This window comes from Equus asinus, chromosome 9, assembly GCF_041296235.1.
Source record: "Equus asinus isolate D_3611 breed Donkey chromosome 9, EquAss-T2T_v2, whole genome shotgun sequence".
Classification (NCBI taxonomy): Eukaryota; Metazoa; Chordata; class Mammalia; order Perissodactyla; family Equidae; genus Equus; species Equus asinus.
Window position 1 is genome coordinate 22,049,075 of NC_091798.1, and position 17,329 is coordinate 22,066,403.

The window sequence follows — 17,329 nt, forward strand, 5'->3', positions numbered from 1 at the left end:
AGCGGTGTGAGATGTGGTAATTCAGCAACAGCCTTGGAGGCCAGCTCAGAGACCCGAGGAGCCCCAGAAATAATCACCAGGCCCAGCCGCATTTCCTAAAGCAGTCCCCCATGTCCAACTACACAGCGCATAGGAACTATGGCTCTTGTCATTTATGGACTAAACAAACATTCATGCCTTTGACTATACCTGAGCAACTCTGAAGGTCCAGTGTGTGAGGTCTTGCCACTTTACTGAAGCTCAAATGTAGGCCCCGGGCTGCGACGTGCAGGTCATTAGCTAGTAGGCTCAGCCACTCCCCGGCCTCCACATCCCGGCATGGTGTAATAGTCTCTATTCCTATAAGCACAATAACTTGTAAACTGATAAAATATGGCATCTGTGGGGGTGGGACAAGGAGCAAAATGATAGGAAAAAACCCAAACAGCTACAGTGCTTGTGATGGAAGGGAAACGTGAAAAGTCAGAGTTCTTAGAAAAAGAGGTTAGATTCTGAGAAGCAGATAGCTTGGATCCATGGTGTGAGGAAAATGAGCTAATCCACGGTGCACTCTGCACAGGAAAACCACCATCCCAGTATGAATTTGCTGTAGTAACAGTCCCAATTTCCTTGGGTAAGCCTTCTGCAGAGGCCCCAGGGAAGGGAAAAGCTACTCATGTGGAAGTCGGACATGTGGTTAAGACAGTGTGGAAACGTACACAGAGAACACAAGCGTCGATGGAAACGTGATGTGGGAGAAGGTGGGGAGGCCCACATTAGAGGAGAAATTGGGGATTTTTGAAAAGTCTCAAGACAAATCCTTGCAAATATCCAAGATGCAAAAATGAAAAGTTAACAACCAGGAGACATATGCTTACAGGCCAGGTTGAATGCTCAACATCTGAGGACATTCCACACGGCTGCACAAGACGGGCTCGACTGGCTGCAAGTGACTCCTTTACAAAATGTCTTCTTAAGCTTCATGGGTACAATTACTGCATTCACTGTTGACAAGTCCTAGCTGAGCCCTCCAACTTGGCCGGAACTGCACACCTATCCGAATAAAAATACTACTGCGCCAAGTTAACTGGGACCAGCAACTGCAGGTGTCGAGGCCCTTCTGGGCAATCCACAGGGCAGTCCCAGATCCACTGGCCTTGAGCAGGTGAAACCAAGCTGTTGTCTTTCACAGCCTCCCAATGCATTCTTTGCACAGTGAAAAACAGCATGGAAACCTTCTAAACTGACATTTGAATCACTTGCTAGGTTTTAAAATTTTGAGGAAGACGGCTAGTTTCTACTTATCTTGAGATAACAGATAATGGCTTATAGCAAAGGAGCTATCTTAAAAAAAACAGGTACCAGATAAAGGGCACAGAATCTGAAGACCTGGATAATGATGGTTGTTCACATTGAGACCACTTCTTGTGGAAGGTCCTTTACTGACCATTTACCAAGTTCTAGTAGGACTGTAGCCGGTGCTGCTGCCATGAACATGGCCCTTACCTTCTAGGAGCTCGTAGTCTGCTCCTGGAAGCAGACAGGGAATAGTAGATCATAGTATTTTATTAAAAAATTGTCTTAGAGTCTTCCAGGAAATTCTAGAAGGAGATCCAAAATTATTTTGATCCATTGCAATTTCATTGGAATACGAATATATACAGTGTCACCACGTGATTACCATCAAACTAAGTTCTGGTAGACTTTTTTTGGTGGGGGGAGGAAGGCATCACAGGGCTTCATACATCTTAGACACAATAGGCAGATATAGGCCACTTTCCTCCCTTAGACCTGTCTACTTTTCAACCTTTTCAGGATTTTTCTGTTGTTGAACATTTTTAAAAGGTTTGAATCTATCTTTTCTTCCAGGTTTTGGAAGCAGAGAAATAATGTGGTAGATAAAAATTCCTTGGTCTAAGCTATCTCACACCTCCTTAGATTCCCTTCCTTTCTTTTCCAGATGCATCACTTGGCCCACTCACTAGAAGCCTTTACCGTTGGCCTTGTTTGGCATCCTGTAAGATTTCACTGTGGTGGCAGAGGACGGATGGGGCCTAAGATGCAAAACCAGTATCCCCTGCAGCAATGCTAGTGTCTAAGGAAGGCTGGTTCTAGGCAAACACAGCTATTTCCTATTCCTCGGAGGCTCAGAGAGTCCTTCAGGAATCTCAGCCCTGACCTTTGCCTAGTCTCAGCCATTGAGCTCAAAGTCATATGTGAGAAAGTGATTCTCGAAATGTAGTCTGAGGCTCTCCAGAGGTTCCTGAAACCCTTTCAGGAGTCCACAGGGTAAGTAAGAACTATTTTCATAGTAATATTAAGGGGTTGTTTGCTTTTTTCACCGTCATTCTGTCACGAGAACGCAGAATTTTCCAGACTACATGATGTGATATTGTGACAAACTGAGTACAGAAGCAGATATGAGAATCTTGCTGTCTTCTATCAACCCACACATTAAAGAGATCAGCAAAAACGTAAAATGATGTCACTCTTCTTACTAAAATGTTTTTGTTTTGGACAATATTTTTCTAAAAATACTATTTATATTAACATGAAATGTATATGTCATTTTTAAAGGAATTAACTAAGAATTCTCTCAATTTGAATTTCTACTATGGTAAATATCAATAGATATAATCCACGTGAACCAATACGCTCTTTAACTTTGAGTGTGATGGGGTCCTGAGATCAAAGGTCTGAGAACCGCTGCTCTAGCATAACACTGCTGCACAGGACGCGCTCCTACCAACAGCTGGACCACACAACTTTCAGCCACGGCTTCTCAACAACTTGTGTGATTGTTCACACACACCTTTTTGGGAAAATTAGATGCAGATTTATCATAAAGATAGCTAGATGAAATTAACCACACTCTTTCTTTCTTTCCCATTCCCCTTGTAGAGCCCATGAAGAATTTCGCTTCAATCTGGGAGAGAGGCTTACTAGCCAATCAGAGTTAGTGCTGCACATCATTCTGCTATCTGCCAACACACAAGCGTCTCTGAGGAACAGATCAAAGAACCAGCACAATTCTGAACACTGGGGGGACGACTACTGCATGTCACTTAGAGAATTATATGTGTACTTCATTTCTAAGATGAAATTTCCAGGTCACTGCCTTTGTCACTCAAACCAGAACAGTGTGAAAGCTTTTCACTAGCATCAACTGATGAACAGAACTAAAATCTACCTTTGAAATTTCTGGGTTCATGTGCTCTAAAAGAACATGGTTTTGTTCTGGGAGACATATACCACCATTCCTGAATGAAGCTATTATAAATTGAAATTATTCAGATTGATGCTTGGTCACAAACACTGATTTCACAATTATCTGCACAAACCCGGAGAGGCCAAGACAGCCGGTGAGGTGGAGTTTCTGAATTCTGGTACATGGTTGAATGGTCGACTCTTCAAGATCATCTTCAAGGTGGCAACTAAGACCTTGGGCAGATTTGTGGAATCCAGTAACACTGCTTGAAACCAACACTGCTCCCAAAGCCACAAAGTCTTCTGCTTTAGCTGTTTGTATGGGGACAAAATTCACAAGCCAGCTCAGACCATCACAGAAAGCGTTTATTACCACAGAGGAAATTGGGAGATGCTGTAGCCCACACATGGCAGCCCGGGCAGTGAATGTGATCAGGGAGAGGGGCAGCAGGCGGAACCCCATTAATCCTGTCTGGGTAGTCTCCGACTGGCAGGTTTGCTCGGTGTAGGAGAGACTCTGGCTGGCCTGGTGCATTTGTACGGCTCAGGGCAGTCAGCCTTGACAAGCAGGCTCCCTCCTGGACAAAGCAAAGGACAGCCAGAACCAGGGGTGACAGCTGCACAGACACCACCTTAAAATGGAAATCAACTTAGGCTCATTACATCAGGAAGTGCATTTCTCCCTGGTCATAAAACAAGAGTGAAAAGGGAGCACTGGGCTCTACTGGATAGCCTGTCTGTGAGATAAGATGCTTTTAAAAGTTAAACATTGGCAGGGCCTTTCCCCTTGCTAACAGCAAGCAGCACACAATTGCCAAACTAGCTCAAAAAGCTACTGTTATCTTTGTTATCTGTTATTATTTGGATTTTGAACAAAATTGATGGAGTAGGAGCCAGTAGAGGAATCCTGTTTGATCTGGAAATTTTCTGTGGAGAGTCCAAAAGGTCGGAGAACCAAGTTCCCAAGATCTTTTAGTTTACCTGCAATGTGAAAGCAGAGACTCAAATAAATACGGGGAATGAACAGAAGCAGGAAGACCCCAACTGATCGTGCCTTACTATCTGATTACAAAATATAAAGAGTATCTCTCTGTAGTTAAAGAAATTCCTGCTTTTAAAATGATGAAACCTTCAGCCCTACGGCACTCCCCACAGTGCAGTCCCTCGGTGCCATCCACCCCCACGCCTGTGCCTGTGCAGATGTGCGTGACGGAGCCCTGCTGGCTCCCTCTGGGTCAGCAACACTTCCTGTCCAAACTGGCCAGAACCCCTAAAGGACACAGGCTCTGACATGGGTGATGGCCAATCAACCGCAGCTCCCGGGGGGCTGGAGGTGTCCTGCCTCGAGCCCCGGCTACCTGGTGGGGAGGGTAGAGGTCCCTCCAAGTCTGTTCTCTATGAAACTGCAGCAGCCACTTGCTGAATCTAATTCCACTCGGCAAATTTCTACTGAACCTGGATTCAAACTCAAGAGTCACCTGCTTTTCTAAGCAAAGCCTTAGCTTTCACACCAAACCCATCATTTCTCTGGAAGTGGGAGATCTTGTTCATCTGTATAGCACCATCGACCTTAATCGTCAGTCTTTTCTCCCCAAGTTCCAAGCTACTTATTAATCACCACGTAAGTTCATGTCCTAAAGCCCAAACTGAGACACACGGTATAACCAAGGACTTTTATGCTGACTTTACATACAAGAGGGCCATGGAGTCTGTATGTCAAAAGTTGGAGTTTCCAGGACATTTGAGAGATTTTTAGGGATTTATGGGGCAATGCGATGGAATATTTGAAACAAAGAGTATTTTAGAAAATTGTGGCTAGGCTGGGGGAACAAACAGTTTCAACCCTTTCTAAACTGTTCCAATTTTTCTTGTAGGTCTGCTTCCAATGGAGACGAGAATGGAGTTAAAAGAGAAAGAAAGTCCTAGTCATCAGAGGTACAGGTTTCTTCCCGCTTTACCACTTGTTAGCAGCTTTGTCCCCCTGAGGCCTCCCACCTAGAAGTAAAGCCCAGGTAAAGAACTTAAAGATGCATGGCCTTTCAATGTCAAGGCCTTTCCTAATAACTCACGGAAAGAACTTTCAGTCTCAGTCTGAGATTTAGCCCCAGAAGCCCACCATATTCCGAGAAAGCTCCCAGAACCCAGGCTGACCATTTCCAGACAGGCTTCCTACACTTAAACCTGGAGCAGATATGCTCAGTGCTGCTGTTTAAGAAGAATCATGGGCCCAGACTCACCCTGCACACAGGTGGCAGACACAGAGGCCCCGAGCACAGCCTCAACAGATGGACGCATGGGTAGGGGGCCACCAGAAGCAGAGAAAAGACAGGGTAGCCTCAGGAGAGCGTGAGTACCCAGAACTCTGGCAGTCTGCCTTGAAGTTGATGTAAGAGGACAGGCAAGAAACACACATTTCAAGAAACCCAATAAAATGTCACTGCTGGCACAACCCTTGGCTCTTCTGACACAGACTGAGCGAAATGAGAATGAATCTCAGGAGTCGCTCACATCACACTCCCCAGGACGGGCAGCTCCACCCTGGGTGAGGGACTACTGCAATCATCTCCATTGTCAGAACAACACTTTAAAGTGCAAACTGGGGGCCGGTCCTGTAGCCAAGTGGTTAAGTTCGTGTGCTCTGCTTTGGCAGCCAGGGTCTCGCCAGTTCGAATTCTGGGTGGGGACATGGCACCGCTCCTCAAGCCATGCTGAGGCAGCATCCCACATGCCACAGCTAGAGGGAGCCACAACTAAAAATACACAACTATGTACCGGGGGCCTTTGGGAGAAAAAGGAAAAATAAAATCTTTTAAAGTGCAAACTGTACACTTCATTTGCTATCTACTATGGGAGGCACTGGGGTCTAAAGGATAAAAGCTAGTCTTGGCTTTTGAGATGCTCACAGTCTAGTGGGGCATTAGACATAAGACTGAGGTGTGCCTGGAAGAGGAGCCCTCGGGCCTGCAGGGGTGTGAGGAAGGCATCTCAGGAGAGACTATACTCTGCAGTGCTGAGGGACGGTGTGCAGTGACAGGATGAGGCCATGCCACTGTGTTCTAGAGATGGCAGCAAAGCAAGGGGACAAGTATTCAGACTGCAGACGGAGAGGGAGCATTAGGGCCTTCCGCAGGCCCTCACTTTGCCTGCCCGGCTGAAGGACCTGCCCACCACAAGGAGCCTGCAACTTTTAGCTTGGCTGATTCCATGGGGTGGCCGTCATGACAAGGTGCTTCTCCAGATGCAGGGAGCACAGCTGCTGCACTCCGTGCTGAGGGCACATGTCCCATGGCTGCTCCCTGTCAATGAGTGAGCACAGCAGGGACAGGCCAGGGACTCCTCTGACAGGCAACTCTGGCTCCCCACTGGCTTTATTGAAGCTTTCTTGGCACTCACTGCAGTCTAAGACTTTTCCTACCTAACTTCTCTCTCTCCTCCACAGGGACCTGATGCCTCTCCCACTCACTTCCAGCTCCTGCCTCTCAGCCCCATTTTCCTTTGCAGGTGTTTCTCCCAATAAATTTCTTTTTTTTTTTTTTTTAGATTTTATTTTCTTTCCTTTTTCTTCCCAAAGCCCCCCGGTACATAGTTGTATGTTCTTAGTTGTGGGTCCTTCTAGTTGTAGCATGTGGGACGCTGCCTCAGCATGGCTTGATGAGCGGTGTCATGTCCGCACTCAGGACTCGAACAGGCGAAACCCTGGGCCGCCGCAACCGGGCATGCGAACTTAACCACGGGGCTGGCCTCCCCAATAAATTTCTTGTACTTCTAACCCAGTCTTGGCTTCTGCTTCTCTGAGGACCCAACCTAACACACATGGTATCATGGTTTTCCTTCCACTCTCATATCTCTGCCTTTGTAACAGTCCACAACAGTTTCACTAACTATTGTCACTAGGACAGTAGAACAGAACATGAGGAGTTCTGCTTGCTAAATGAGACAATGTACATAAAGCGCCTGGCAGGCAGCAGCCCCTAATAAAGACACACGATTACACAGTCTCTGCGTTAGAGAAGACCTGAGGTTACCTGACTTAATTCAACCGACATGGACTAAGTACATATGTGTGGCAGCTGGCTGAGTGGTGGGGAAGCAAAGATATATGGCACGGTCTCTACACTAGAATAAGCTTAGATACGACGGGGCAGATACATACACCCAGAAGCCAGTTCAGACGTAGCTGAGATATAAAACGTTGAGAGTCAGGAAGAGGAAGATTCCACCCTTTCAGCTCGGGCAGTGAGGAGGGGAGATCTGGCAGAGCTTCACATGTAAGAGTTTGCACTTACACTGCCACCAAAGAAGAGACAGGACTGCGACCGTTTGAGATAAACGGAGTGGGCAGTGCAGGCAAAAATGGTTTGAGCAAACGTACAGAAACAGGTGGGCAAGGGTGAGCTGTGTGTCCCTTGGGCTGAAAGGTAGGCCCCCTGTAAGGTATTCATGAGCCAGGCCCAGCGGTCTATGGTTCTTGTGCCATAAGGCAGGCCACTGATGGTTTGAGAACTGAGCTTTCAGGGTTAATCATGCTGTGGCAAAGTGGAGAATGAACCAGAAGAGGAGAGCCTGGAGGTGGTTCTGGCAGAAAGTCAGTGGAACATTATGGGAAAGAGGCCATTTATCACTGAACAAACATTTGAATCTCTATATTGTTGCATAAAGCAGTTCTGAAATCACAGTGGGGCCACTGGGAACATAAGGGAACAGAGCAAAACAATTATAGTAGAACCAACAAGTTTTTGGTGTTTGAAAAATTCACCTTCTAATGTTTACGATGGTGGCAGAGAAGCACCTTCAGTAGAGATCATGCTCCTAAAGACACACAGAGCCACATACTTATGCATTTTCCTGCTGCTGTTTAGTCAGTTTGGGCGCTCAGAGACCAAAGCAGCTTCCTCGTACCCACGACAGGATCATCTGCCCAACTAGCCTATCTGCCACACTTTGCACTGGCTGCCAAATTCTACACTCCCCTATCTGGGCAGTGATCAACGAGATTCCTTATTTCCGCTTGTAGCATATCTGGCACCATTGCTCGGCCTGAACATGTCAACAGGCCAGTTAGAATCTCATCTGTTAGACTGGATTCCATGGCAAACAGGAATCCAAAACTGTTTGTGCTTAGACAAGAATGTTTACAACTAAGGAGCAATGCTTATCAGTGGATCCAGTTCTCATAAATATTAATTTCTGCATCTCCAAGCAACATTCTCTCACGATAACCCCAGTGACTGACTTCTCTTTGGAGACACTGACTGCGCAGCAGTCAGTTTACCCTGAGGAGAGCCAGGAGCGCCATTTGTCTTCACTTCCTTATGATCCCCGGGGTTTGGGCCCAATGGAATAGGCCCGTTGGGACTTTCTCCTATTCAGGAGAACCAGACTGCATATACCTGAGCCCCGATACTGCATTTCCTCTTGTGAAGCAGGAAACCAAGCCCTGCAGCTAATTCTTGCTTTCCTCTGAGCAAAAAGCAAATCAGGAGATAGCACGGAGTAGAGAAGATAAAATTCACCCCCAGTTCAAAGGCTTATATTAGCTCTGGGGTGAAAGTGGAGGCTGAGATAAGCCTTACCCAGAACTGTCAAAGAAGCAGGAGTTTCTCCTCAGAGGAGAAGCTGAGGGAGCAGCAACTAGGAAATGAAGCAAAAAGCAAGGCACTGAAAATAACAAACTGACATTCCCTACTGAGGGGATGACAACAAGGAATTGGTTCAGAGACCCTCAGGTGGCCAGAGCACAAAACACCGCATGTTTATGGTCTGTAATGAGTACTAGGCAGGGTGGCGTGAAGAGAAAGGTGAAAGAAGACTCTGGATTTCCGCACCCACGTGTATGGCTTCAGCAGTTTTAGCAACAGTAACAATTCGGAGTCCTTCCTGTGATCTTCAGTGAGGGAGATGATTCTAGGACCCTGTACTACTTGCAGAACAGAGACAAACATAATGCACAGGAACAGCCAAAAGAATGTGTCAAACCCTCACAATGACAACAAACAAGTTACTTCTAGTTCCATATCTAGCTCTTGAACATGGCATCATACAAGATGGTGGTCATAATTCAGTTCACAGTTGTGTGCTCCTTAGGACGCTAGTGGCCAGGAGTGAACATCTGAGTAACTTCAGGAATCAGGAGAGCTGGAATATGTTCCAAGAAGGTGGAAGGAGGTGACAGTACAAGTATAAAACCTGGGCTGGATGATAAACAAGGCCCCCGTGTGTGCGGCGCGGCCGGCAGGGCAGCAGCGGCAGGTGTCAGTGAAAGGCAGGTAGGATCACTGGGGCAACACCTTGCCCGTGTCTCTGGTGCTTTTCAGTGAATACATGAGTTTCACATTGTGGCTCTAGGTTATCCAGGTCAGGGCAGGCACCCGGCAGCTTTTGGATAAGATGGGAAGGGCACTATCTCATGGAATAGTTGGACCACAAGCTTTATATGCTATTGGGACACACCCCACCCCAGGACCTGGGTGGTATTCCCCACCCACTCCATAAATGGTGATGACCTACAGTGGGCTGACTTGAATTCTCCAGTGGCAGCTTGTCCAAATAAACACCAGAAACGAAACCTGGCACAGAATGGCTCGCCACAGACAGCTGTCTGAGGTCTCACGTCCAGTGAACTGGAAGAGCACATTCTGAAATGTCTACTTTCTACCTTTCCTCTGCCGCAGCTATGGCACAAAGAGGGAAAGAGAAAACTCAGTGACACGCCTGCTTCCACTCAGAAGGGATCTCTCAGAGAGAGCAGCTGAATTCCACTCGTCACTGCATCACTGTTAGGGCCAGACCCCGATCTGCCTTTAGATCCTCTCCCAAGCTGCCTGCATTGCCCACCCACTAATCAATCACGTCCCCACACAGCGGCTGATAAACTCGAGTGTGCATCAGAAACACCGAGAGGTGGGGCCGGCCCCATGGCCGAGTGGTTAAGTTCGCGCACTCTGCTTTGGTGGCCAGGGTTTCGCTGGTTCAGATCCAGGGCGTGGACATGGCCCCACTCGTTGGACCATGCTGAGGCAGCATCCCACATAGCACAGCCAGAGGCACTCACAACTAGAATATGCAACTATATACTGGGGGCCTTTGGGGAGAAGAAAACAAAAAAGATTGGCAACAGTTGTTAGCTCAGGTGCCAATCTTTACTTTTTTATTTATTTATTTTTAATTTTTTTTTTAAGATTTTTTTTCCTTTTTCTCCCCAAAGCCCCCCAGTACATAGTTGTATATTCTTCGTTGTGGGTCCTTCTAGTTGTGGCATGTGGGATGCTGCCTCAGCGTGGTTTGATGAGCAGTACCATGTCTGTGCCCAGGATTCGAACCAACGAAACACTGGGCCGTCTGCAGCGGAGCACACGAACTTAACCACTTGGCCACGGGGCCAGCCCCAGGTGCCAATCTTAAAAAAAAAAAAAAAAGGAAACACCCAGAGGGGCTGTAAAAACTCACAGTGCTGGACCTCACCCCCCAATTTCTGATTCAGTAGGTCTGGGGGGAGCGCTGGAAAATGTGCATTTGGGGCAAGCTCTCAGGTGAGGCTGCTCCGGGCACTGTATTTTGAGAACCAGCCCCAGAAGATGATTAGCTTTTGCGGCTGGTGAGTAGAATCTTGATGAGAAGCCTGATATTAAAACTAATGGTAAACATCTATCTCTAGTGATCAGTGGGATGTTAAGGTTGCCTGGGTGGAGAGGCCCTCTTAGACAAGGTGAAAAGCAGCCCACGTTACTTTCTGGAGATAGCAGACGACTTTCTCTTCTGTCTATAGATCAATACGCTGAGATGACAGGAGACTGAGGGAGAACCACTAACCTACACATTCAGATTCTTAGCAATTCCACTTGTTTGAGATTTCATGGCTGGGCCAGGATACAGGATGAAACAATTTGCAAATGATGATGAGAAAAGTCTTTAGCCCACACTCCCTTCTATTTGTAATCACAGTTGGCTCAGAGGCCTATGTTAGCATCACCACCTGGCCTCCAAGTACATTCCTCTTGCCCTCCCAGCACAGCTGCCAAGAAGAGTGGCTCATCTCACCACCTCCTGTGTACAGACCTAACCCAGGGAAGGCAGCCCTCTCCCCTACAGAGTTAAACAGCCACGCTCCCTGAGATGCTCCTGAACGCAGCGCGGCAGACCGAGACCTTGTCTTTGGTCTCCTACAGCTGAGCAGAAAAGCTTCAGGGATTCTGAATATGTCTCAGCAGTTTTCCTTTAAATTTTGGGGATTTTTTTTTTTACTATTTACCTATCTATGTGAGCAAAAAATTTAATATTGTGAAATCAAAACAAAGAACTAAGTTAGATATAGATACTCAGAAGGCTGTGCCTGCCATCCGAATCCCTCTGATTTCAAATTTTTGTTCCTCAAACTTGCCTGATTATTCTGATTATAAATGCTGCACATGTGAACTTACACAAATAAAATACCACTTCTTTTTTTCTATACTGTGGTTTCATGTAAGATTTTTTTAAGAGGTTCAACTGTTCTTTTAGATTTTTTTTTTAAAGATTGGCACCTGAACTAATGTCTGTTGCCAGTCTTCCTTTTTTTCCCCTTCTCCCCAAAGCCCCCAGTACATAGTTGTATATTTTCAGTTGTGGGTCCTTCTAGTTGTGGCACTTGGGACACCGCCTCAGTGTGGCCTGGCGAGTGATGCCACGTCTGTGCCCACGACCTGAACTGGTGGAAGCCTGGGCAGCCGAAGCAGGACGCGCTGGCTTAACCACTTGGCCATGGGGCCGGCCTGTATTTTTTTTTTTTTTAAAGTGAAAATCCCTAGATTTGAGCAAAGCCAAATAACAGGATGTCAATCACCAGTATCATCAGCACCACCAGATGCTCAAAAAACTCGGAGCCTCTTGGGGTGCTCTGTCCAGGAAATCTGTTCCCACCTCATCACACCATCAATCATACCCATACGGCCTTGTAAACCTGACATTCCCTGGCTATTCTGGCCACGAGGCTAATCTTCCCTGAGAAAGGGATAAAGCAAAACACTCCAGTTGCTGCCTTCTTTAAAATCTGAAGCCAATACAATCATTCTCTCCAATTAGCAAGGACTGTGGCACTATGACTGATGGCTACCCTGGGTCTCCACTCGTGTTCTAATGATGATAGTTATAAGTGACAGGCTAGGAAGGGAGGAGCAAGTATTTTCCACCCATTCATAATTCCAATTAGGATTTTTTTCTCAAGGAGGGGGGTACATAGCTCTTCAAGTTACAGAATGAAAAGAAAAGGCAAGTCAAAGGTTACTGAACAAACCTAAACAAAAGCTCATATTATTAAATAATTACATAACTGCTTTGTAAATGTCAATGATAAACAGTGTTGAGCAGTTTTTTAAATTTGTAACTGCCAGTCTTCCAGCAGAAGCCAGTGAAGCTAGCACTAAAAATCGTGCAAAAACTTTGCTCAGGACTTCTAAGGAAGTAACATTATTTTACCCTCAGAGTGACTAGCCTCCAAGATCTCCCAGCACAGGAACCACAGTTACATCATCTGTAACCAGTGGGGAAGAACACCACAAAGCTCGAGAGGCTGAGACTCCACGTGGAGAGTGATTTCTCCCTTTTAGGCTCTGCTTTGGTGAGTAACACCTAGAAGCAATACTTTATTCATGATTCTTATGTTCATTATGAAAATAAAGGCGCCTAGCCATTCAAACTATTGATGTGTAACAACAAACTGACACATTATTTACCAAGCAACTTAAGCTGTTTAAGTCTGACGGGAGGAGAATTCAGTGCAGAAGCAACTGAAGGAATGAATTCAATTAGACTATTTCAAATGAAGGGAACAGTATAAGTAAAACCCAAAGCCATGAAGGCAGGCAAGTCTGGCTCATTAGAATTTAGAGTGACAAGGACAGACGGAGGTTTTGATTCCATCTGGAATTGACAATGGCAGTAAGATTCGGTTTACACTCATCCCTTCGTGGTTCCGTACTGGCTCAGAAAAAAATGGCCCTAGAGACTGATGCCTAAGTGTCTTTTCCAAGTCCACTATGGTCATTCAGAGTCATCTCTTTCAGTGTGAAATCCAGCTCAGCTAAATGCAAAAATTTTTTTGTTGTTAAAATAAAGCATCACTGTTAGAATAAATAAGAAAATGCTCTTTTCTCTCTTCTTTGAAGAAAGAGTACCTCTAAAATATTTTTTTCTGCTCAAACATGGTGTCAAATTTAATTAAATATGTAAAGTAGGGAAAGAGCCTTTTTGGAAAAACTGAGGAAGGCTCCAGAAATCTGCTGAGACTGAGTCAACCCAGCAGGGGCCAGAGGGCTCTGGATCGTCTACGTTACTAGCCTCTTCTCAATCAACTCCGCTATAAAGTGATCCTTTGGGAGGTTTGTTCTTATTCTCTGGATACTGATGCCTAAAGGCCATAAATGGTCAGGCTCAATTTATTTTAAACGATTTTTCCTTTAGGCCCACATGACTGCAATATCTTAAATGCAATTTACATGACAGATTTAGAAAATATTCAGAAGGAAGAACATATAGCAGATCTTGAGCAGGGAAATATCAGACAGGTCATAAGCAGAATATGCTGGACAGGGCTCTGTCCAGGAAGCTTTATTCCCCTTAGTCACGCAGATTGTTCATGAGAGGTGTTCCTGATTCCAGCTATAAAATGCTTTGGAAAATAAGAGAACTAAAATATACATCTATTAACCCACTTGCCCTATCCTCCACCCACAGTCTTTTTTGCCACTTACTTTTTACTCCTAATTCCTGCCCTCCCATGTCTTCTCAAACACTAAGGGGACTCTCAATGTCATTTTCAAAACAAAAATTCCCTTGGTTCTGACATGGTGTTGGCTTATAGCGATGGCATCCTAATGAACTTAAAACCTTAGGTTGTTTACTCAATGAAGAAACTCAACTGTTTCTATAAGATTCATGATCTGAAACAGAGGTTGGTGGTATCACAGGTTGGGAGTTGAATTATGTTTGCTCCTTGTGAAGTCAAAAACGACTAAGAACTCAACGGCCACGTGGTATTGCTGCCCACAACAAATGAAGGGCCTTGAAGCTGTTTCCAACTGTTGTCCTCTCCTCTAGTGAATAAAAGTACTGATGTCCCCCATCCCCAGCTTCCTAGCTATTTATGGTCAAGAGAAAGTAAGGGAAGAAAACTTACCCAACATCTCTTCCTTTAGCCTTTCATTACGTTCTTCAATTTGCTTAGGTAATCTCTGAGGGAAAAAGAAAAGAAACAAGGGTTGGAGAAAAATCCTTTGGCTTTATTTTGAATTTGAGAAACCTTAAAAACCTAATGTGAAAGCGAGATCAGGTTAAGTACATATATACCATCCTATTAAATAAAGAAAAAACCAAGTATGTGTTTGTGGGTAAGCTACACGAAGACATGAGTTTTGTCTGGTTCACTGCTATATTCCCACTTCTTGGCACAGCGGCTCGAGGAGGACCGCAATAAAAATTTGGTGAATAAACAGATATTCACACAAACAAGTCTGAAAGGATACACACCAGATGATTACAGTGGTATATTTAGGCGGTGGGATTATGGATATTTATATTTTTAATTTTTTTGCTCATTTGTATTTTTAACTTGTCTTTTCTTTATATAGTCTAACTTGTTGAGAAAGAGCTCAATATGGGACATTCCCAAATGATCCTCTAGCTCAGGGTTTTTCAACCACGGCACTATTGATATTTTGGACGAGGTTATTCTTTGTCGTGGGGGCCATCTTGTGCAGTATAGGATGTTTAGAGCATTTCTGGTCTCTACTCACTAGATGCCAGCAGTCCCCTCCCAGTCATGCCATCAAACTATCTCCAGACATTGCCAATGTCCCTGGGAACCAAACCATCCCCGGCTGAGAACCACTGATGTAGATCAGGGTCTCCTATGGCCTCTTTTGGCTCTGTAATTGGCCCCAAGTACTCTGGGATCCTAATAATAACTCAATTATAATAATTCAAAATAAAATAAATTCTTTATTCATAGAACAACTAGCATAAAAACCTTCCTTTTACAGAAGGCTTAAAACTAATTTGACAAGGATAAAGGCTACCAAGAATTTAACCCAGATTTTAAGAACTCTATTTGCTTTCCTCGTGTCAAATTTAAGTTAATCCTACCACCATTCAGAGATATGTTAAAAGTTGGATAAAGGATTCAAACTGTTTATGTATTTTAAGTATCCAAACCAGTCTATCTCCCATTACTCCATTTCTAGATAATAAAAGATCTGTCATTGTTAAGGGAATTCACCTCAAGGGTGTGTAAAAACAAAGCAAAACAAAACCCAAACTACCGAGGATATTAATGCAGATAGATCAGTCAGTATCCTCGGGTCTGCTCAGTGGAATAATAGTCCCATGAAATAAGTGGGAAAGCCTGGATAGCAGGGGCTCAAATGCCCTCAGGGGCCAGAGATGAACTGTAAATAAGTAAAGGAACCAGGTGTAAGGCAACAGGAAGTGGTGTGGTCAGCAGTGGAAGTGGAGAGCTCCAGTCCAATGCCAATGTATAGAAGGTGAAGTAGGATCCAGTATGTTCACATTCTCCAGTTTTCAAGAAGAGTCCAACTTAGTTTTTATTCAGTAAAATCTTCCCATTTTTAAATGTTGGCAAGTGGCCTCAATTAAATAAACAAAACAAAAAAATTTGGCTTAAATAAAACAAGTCCATTGCTTTCCCCCTCCTGCCTGCTGGCCTGCAATCTCTGCTGCATATGGGGGTTGACGACAGACCCCTCCATTCTAATGGCTCTCTGAAAAGTCTGGCAGCAAAGAAACCTGGTTAGTTAAAGCTAGTGTTTCTCAAACTTATTTGAGCATCCATTATTTTGGGGCAATAACATATACACATCCAACTCTGTAGCACATTCTTCAGACAGTATGTTGCTCTGTGCATTAGAGATAATCAAGGAGAGATGCTAAAGGTAAAAGCACAAATCTGGGGTTATTTTTAAAGGAGGGGAACCCAGTAACATTTAGCTAATTTATAACCAACATAAAAACATTATGACGCTTAGAAGCAAAGGGATTTGTAGTGCCAAGGACAAGAATAAGAGCCATTTTAAGAAAGATAAGAAGGTTAGCTTAGGAGACATTCACTTGGAAATGTGCTGGGCACATGACAATAAACAGAAACTTAGTGAGTAAGGAAAAGAATGGACAGAAAATGAGAAGTTTACGACCTATATACTAGGGGTCACTTCGGACTAAGCAATACACTACAGTGGACAAGATTTCCCTCGTCCAGCATTAAAATACAGTTCTTTTCAACCCTACCGATTAAAGGTTTTCACAGATGAGACTTTTAGAATAGAGATTAACTGGTACATGGCCACAGTGGGTCTGTGGCCACGACTTCAAAGTTCTATCTCCCATGTGTTTTTGAAAGCTGCTCAAAAGCACAGAAATGGAACATAGTTATGTCCCAAAGGATTATTTAAGATTTGCTGAGTAGCAATACAGGGAATAGAAGAAAAATCTTTTTTAAAAAAGAGGTTTACCATACAAGCTTCTCTTGCTTGATGTACTGATGGATCTTTCTCTAATATAGATTTATAGTCTTCCAGGGCTTCATCTAGCTTGTCAGTTTTCTCGTACAATTCCGCTCTCCTCAATATTGCTCTGATATAGTTGGGGTTTAACTTAATTGCTGTAAAAAAGAGAATAAATAATTGTTACCATGAAGAAAACGAGCCTATACATCCTCAGCTACATCTTTCCTTTATTAACCATGCTCCAAGAGTCCAAAAGGAAGAGTCATTTGTCAAAGGTGTACCTGGGTCAGCAAACTTTTTCTGTACAGGGCAAGATAGTAAAGATGATAGGCTTTGCGGGACAGACCTCTGCCACAGTTACTCAACTCCGCTGTTGCAGCACAAAATCAACCACAGACGATGAGTAAACAAATAACGGTGGCTGTCTTCCAAGAAACTTTTATTTATGGATACTGAAATTTGAATTTCACATAATTTTCATTGGTTACAAAATATGTCTCTTTTATTTTCAACCATTTAAAAATGTAAAAACCATCCTTAGCTCATGGGCTGTACACAAAAGCAGATGGCAGGCTGGATTTGGCTTGCGGCTGTAGTCTACAGCCTGGTCTACACCCCAACTCCTGGTTTTCACCTACTTGTCCTCCACCCAG

General features: G+C 44.5%; 1 protein-coding gene across 4 annotated transcripts in view; it reads right to left on the minus strand.

Moving 5' to 3' along the window:
* Positions 1 to 3,531: 3,531 nt before the first annotated feature.
* TTC1 (tetratricopeptide repeat domain 1) overlaps positions 3,532 to 17,329 on the minus strand; it is a 46,578-nt gene continuing 32,780 nt past the window's right edge. For all 4 annotated transcript variants that reach the window (XM_070517143.1, XM_014842731.3, XM_044777720.2 and 1 more), the window contains exons 6-8: positions 16,683 to 16,831; positions 14,336 to 14,390; positions 3,532 to 4,167 (exon numbers count right to left, since the gene is read on the minus strand). In XM_070517143.1, coding sequence (XP_070373244.1) covers positions 4,034 to 4,167; positions 14,336 to 14,390; positions 16,683 to 16,831 — 338 coding nt within the window. In that variant the 3' untranslated portion in view covers positions 3,532 to 4,033. The remainder of the gene's footprint in view (positions 4,168 to 14,335; positions 14,391 to 16,682; positions 16,832 to 17,329) is intronic.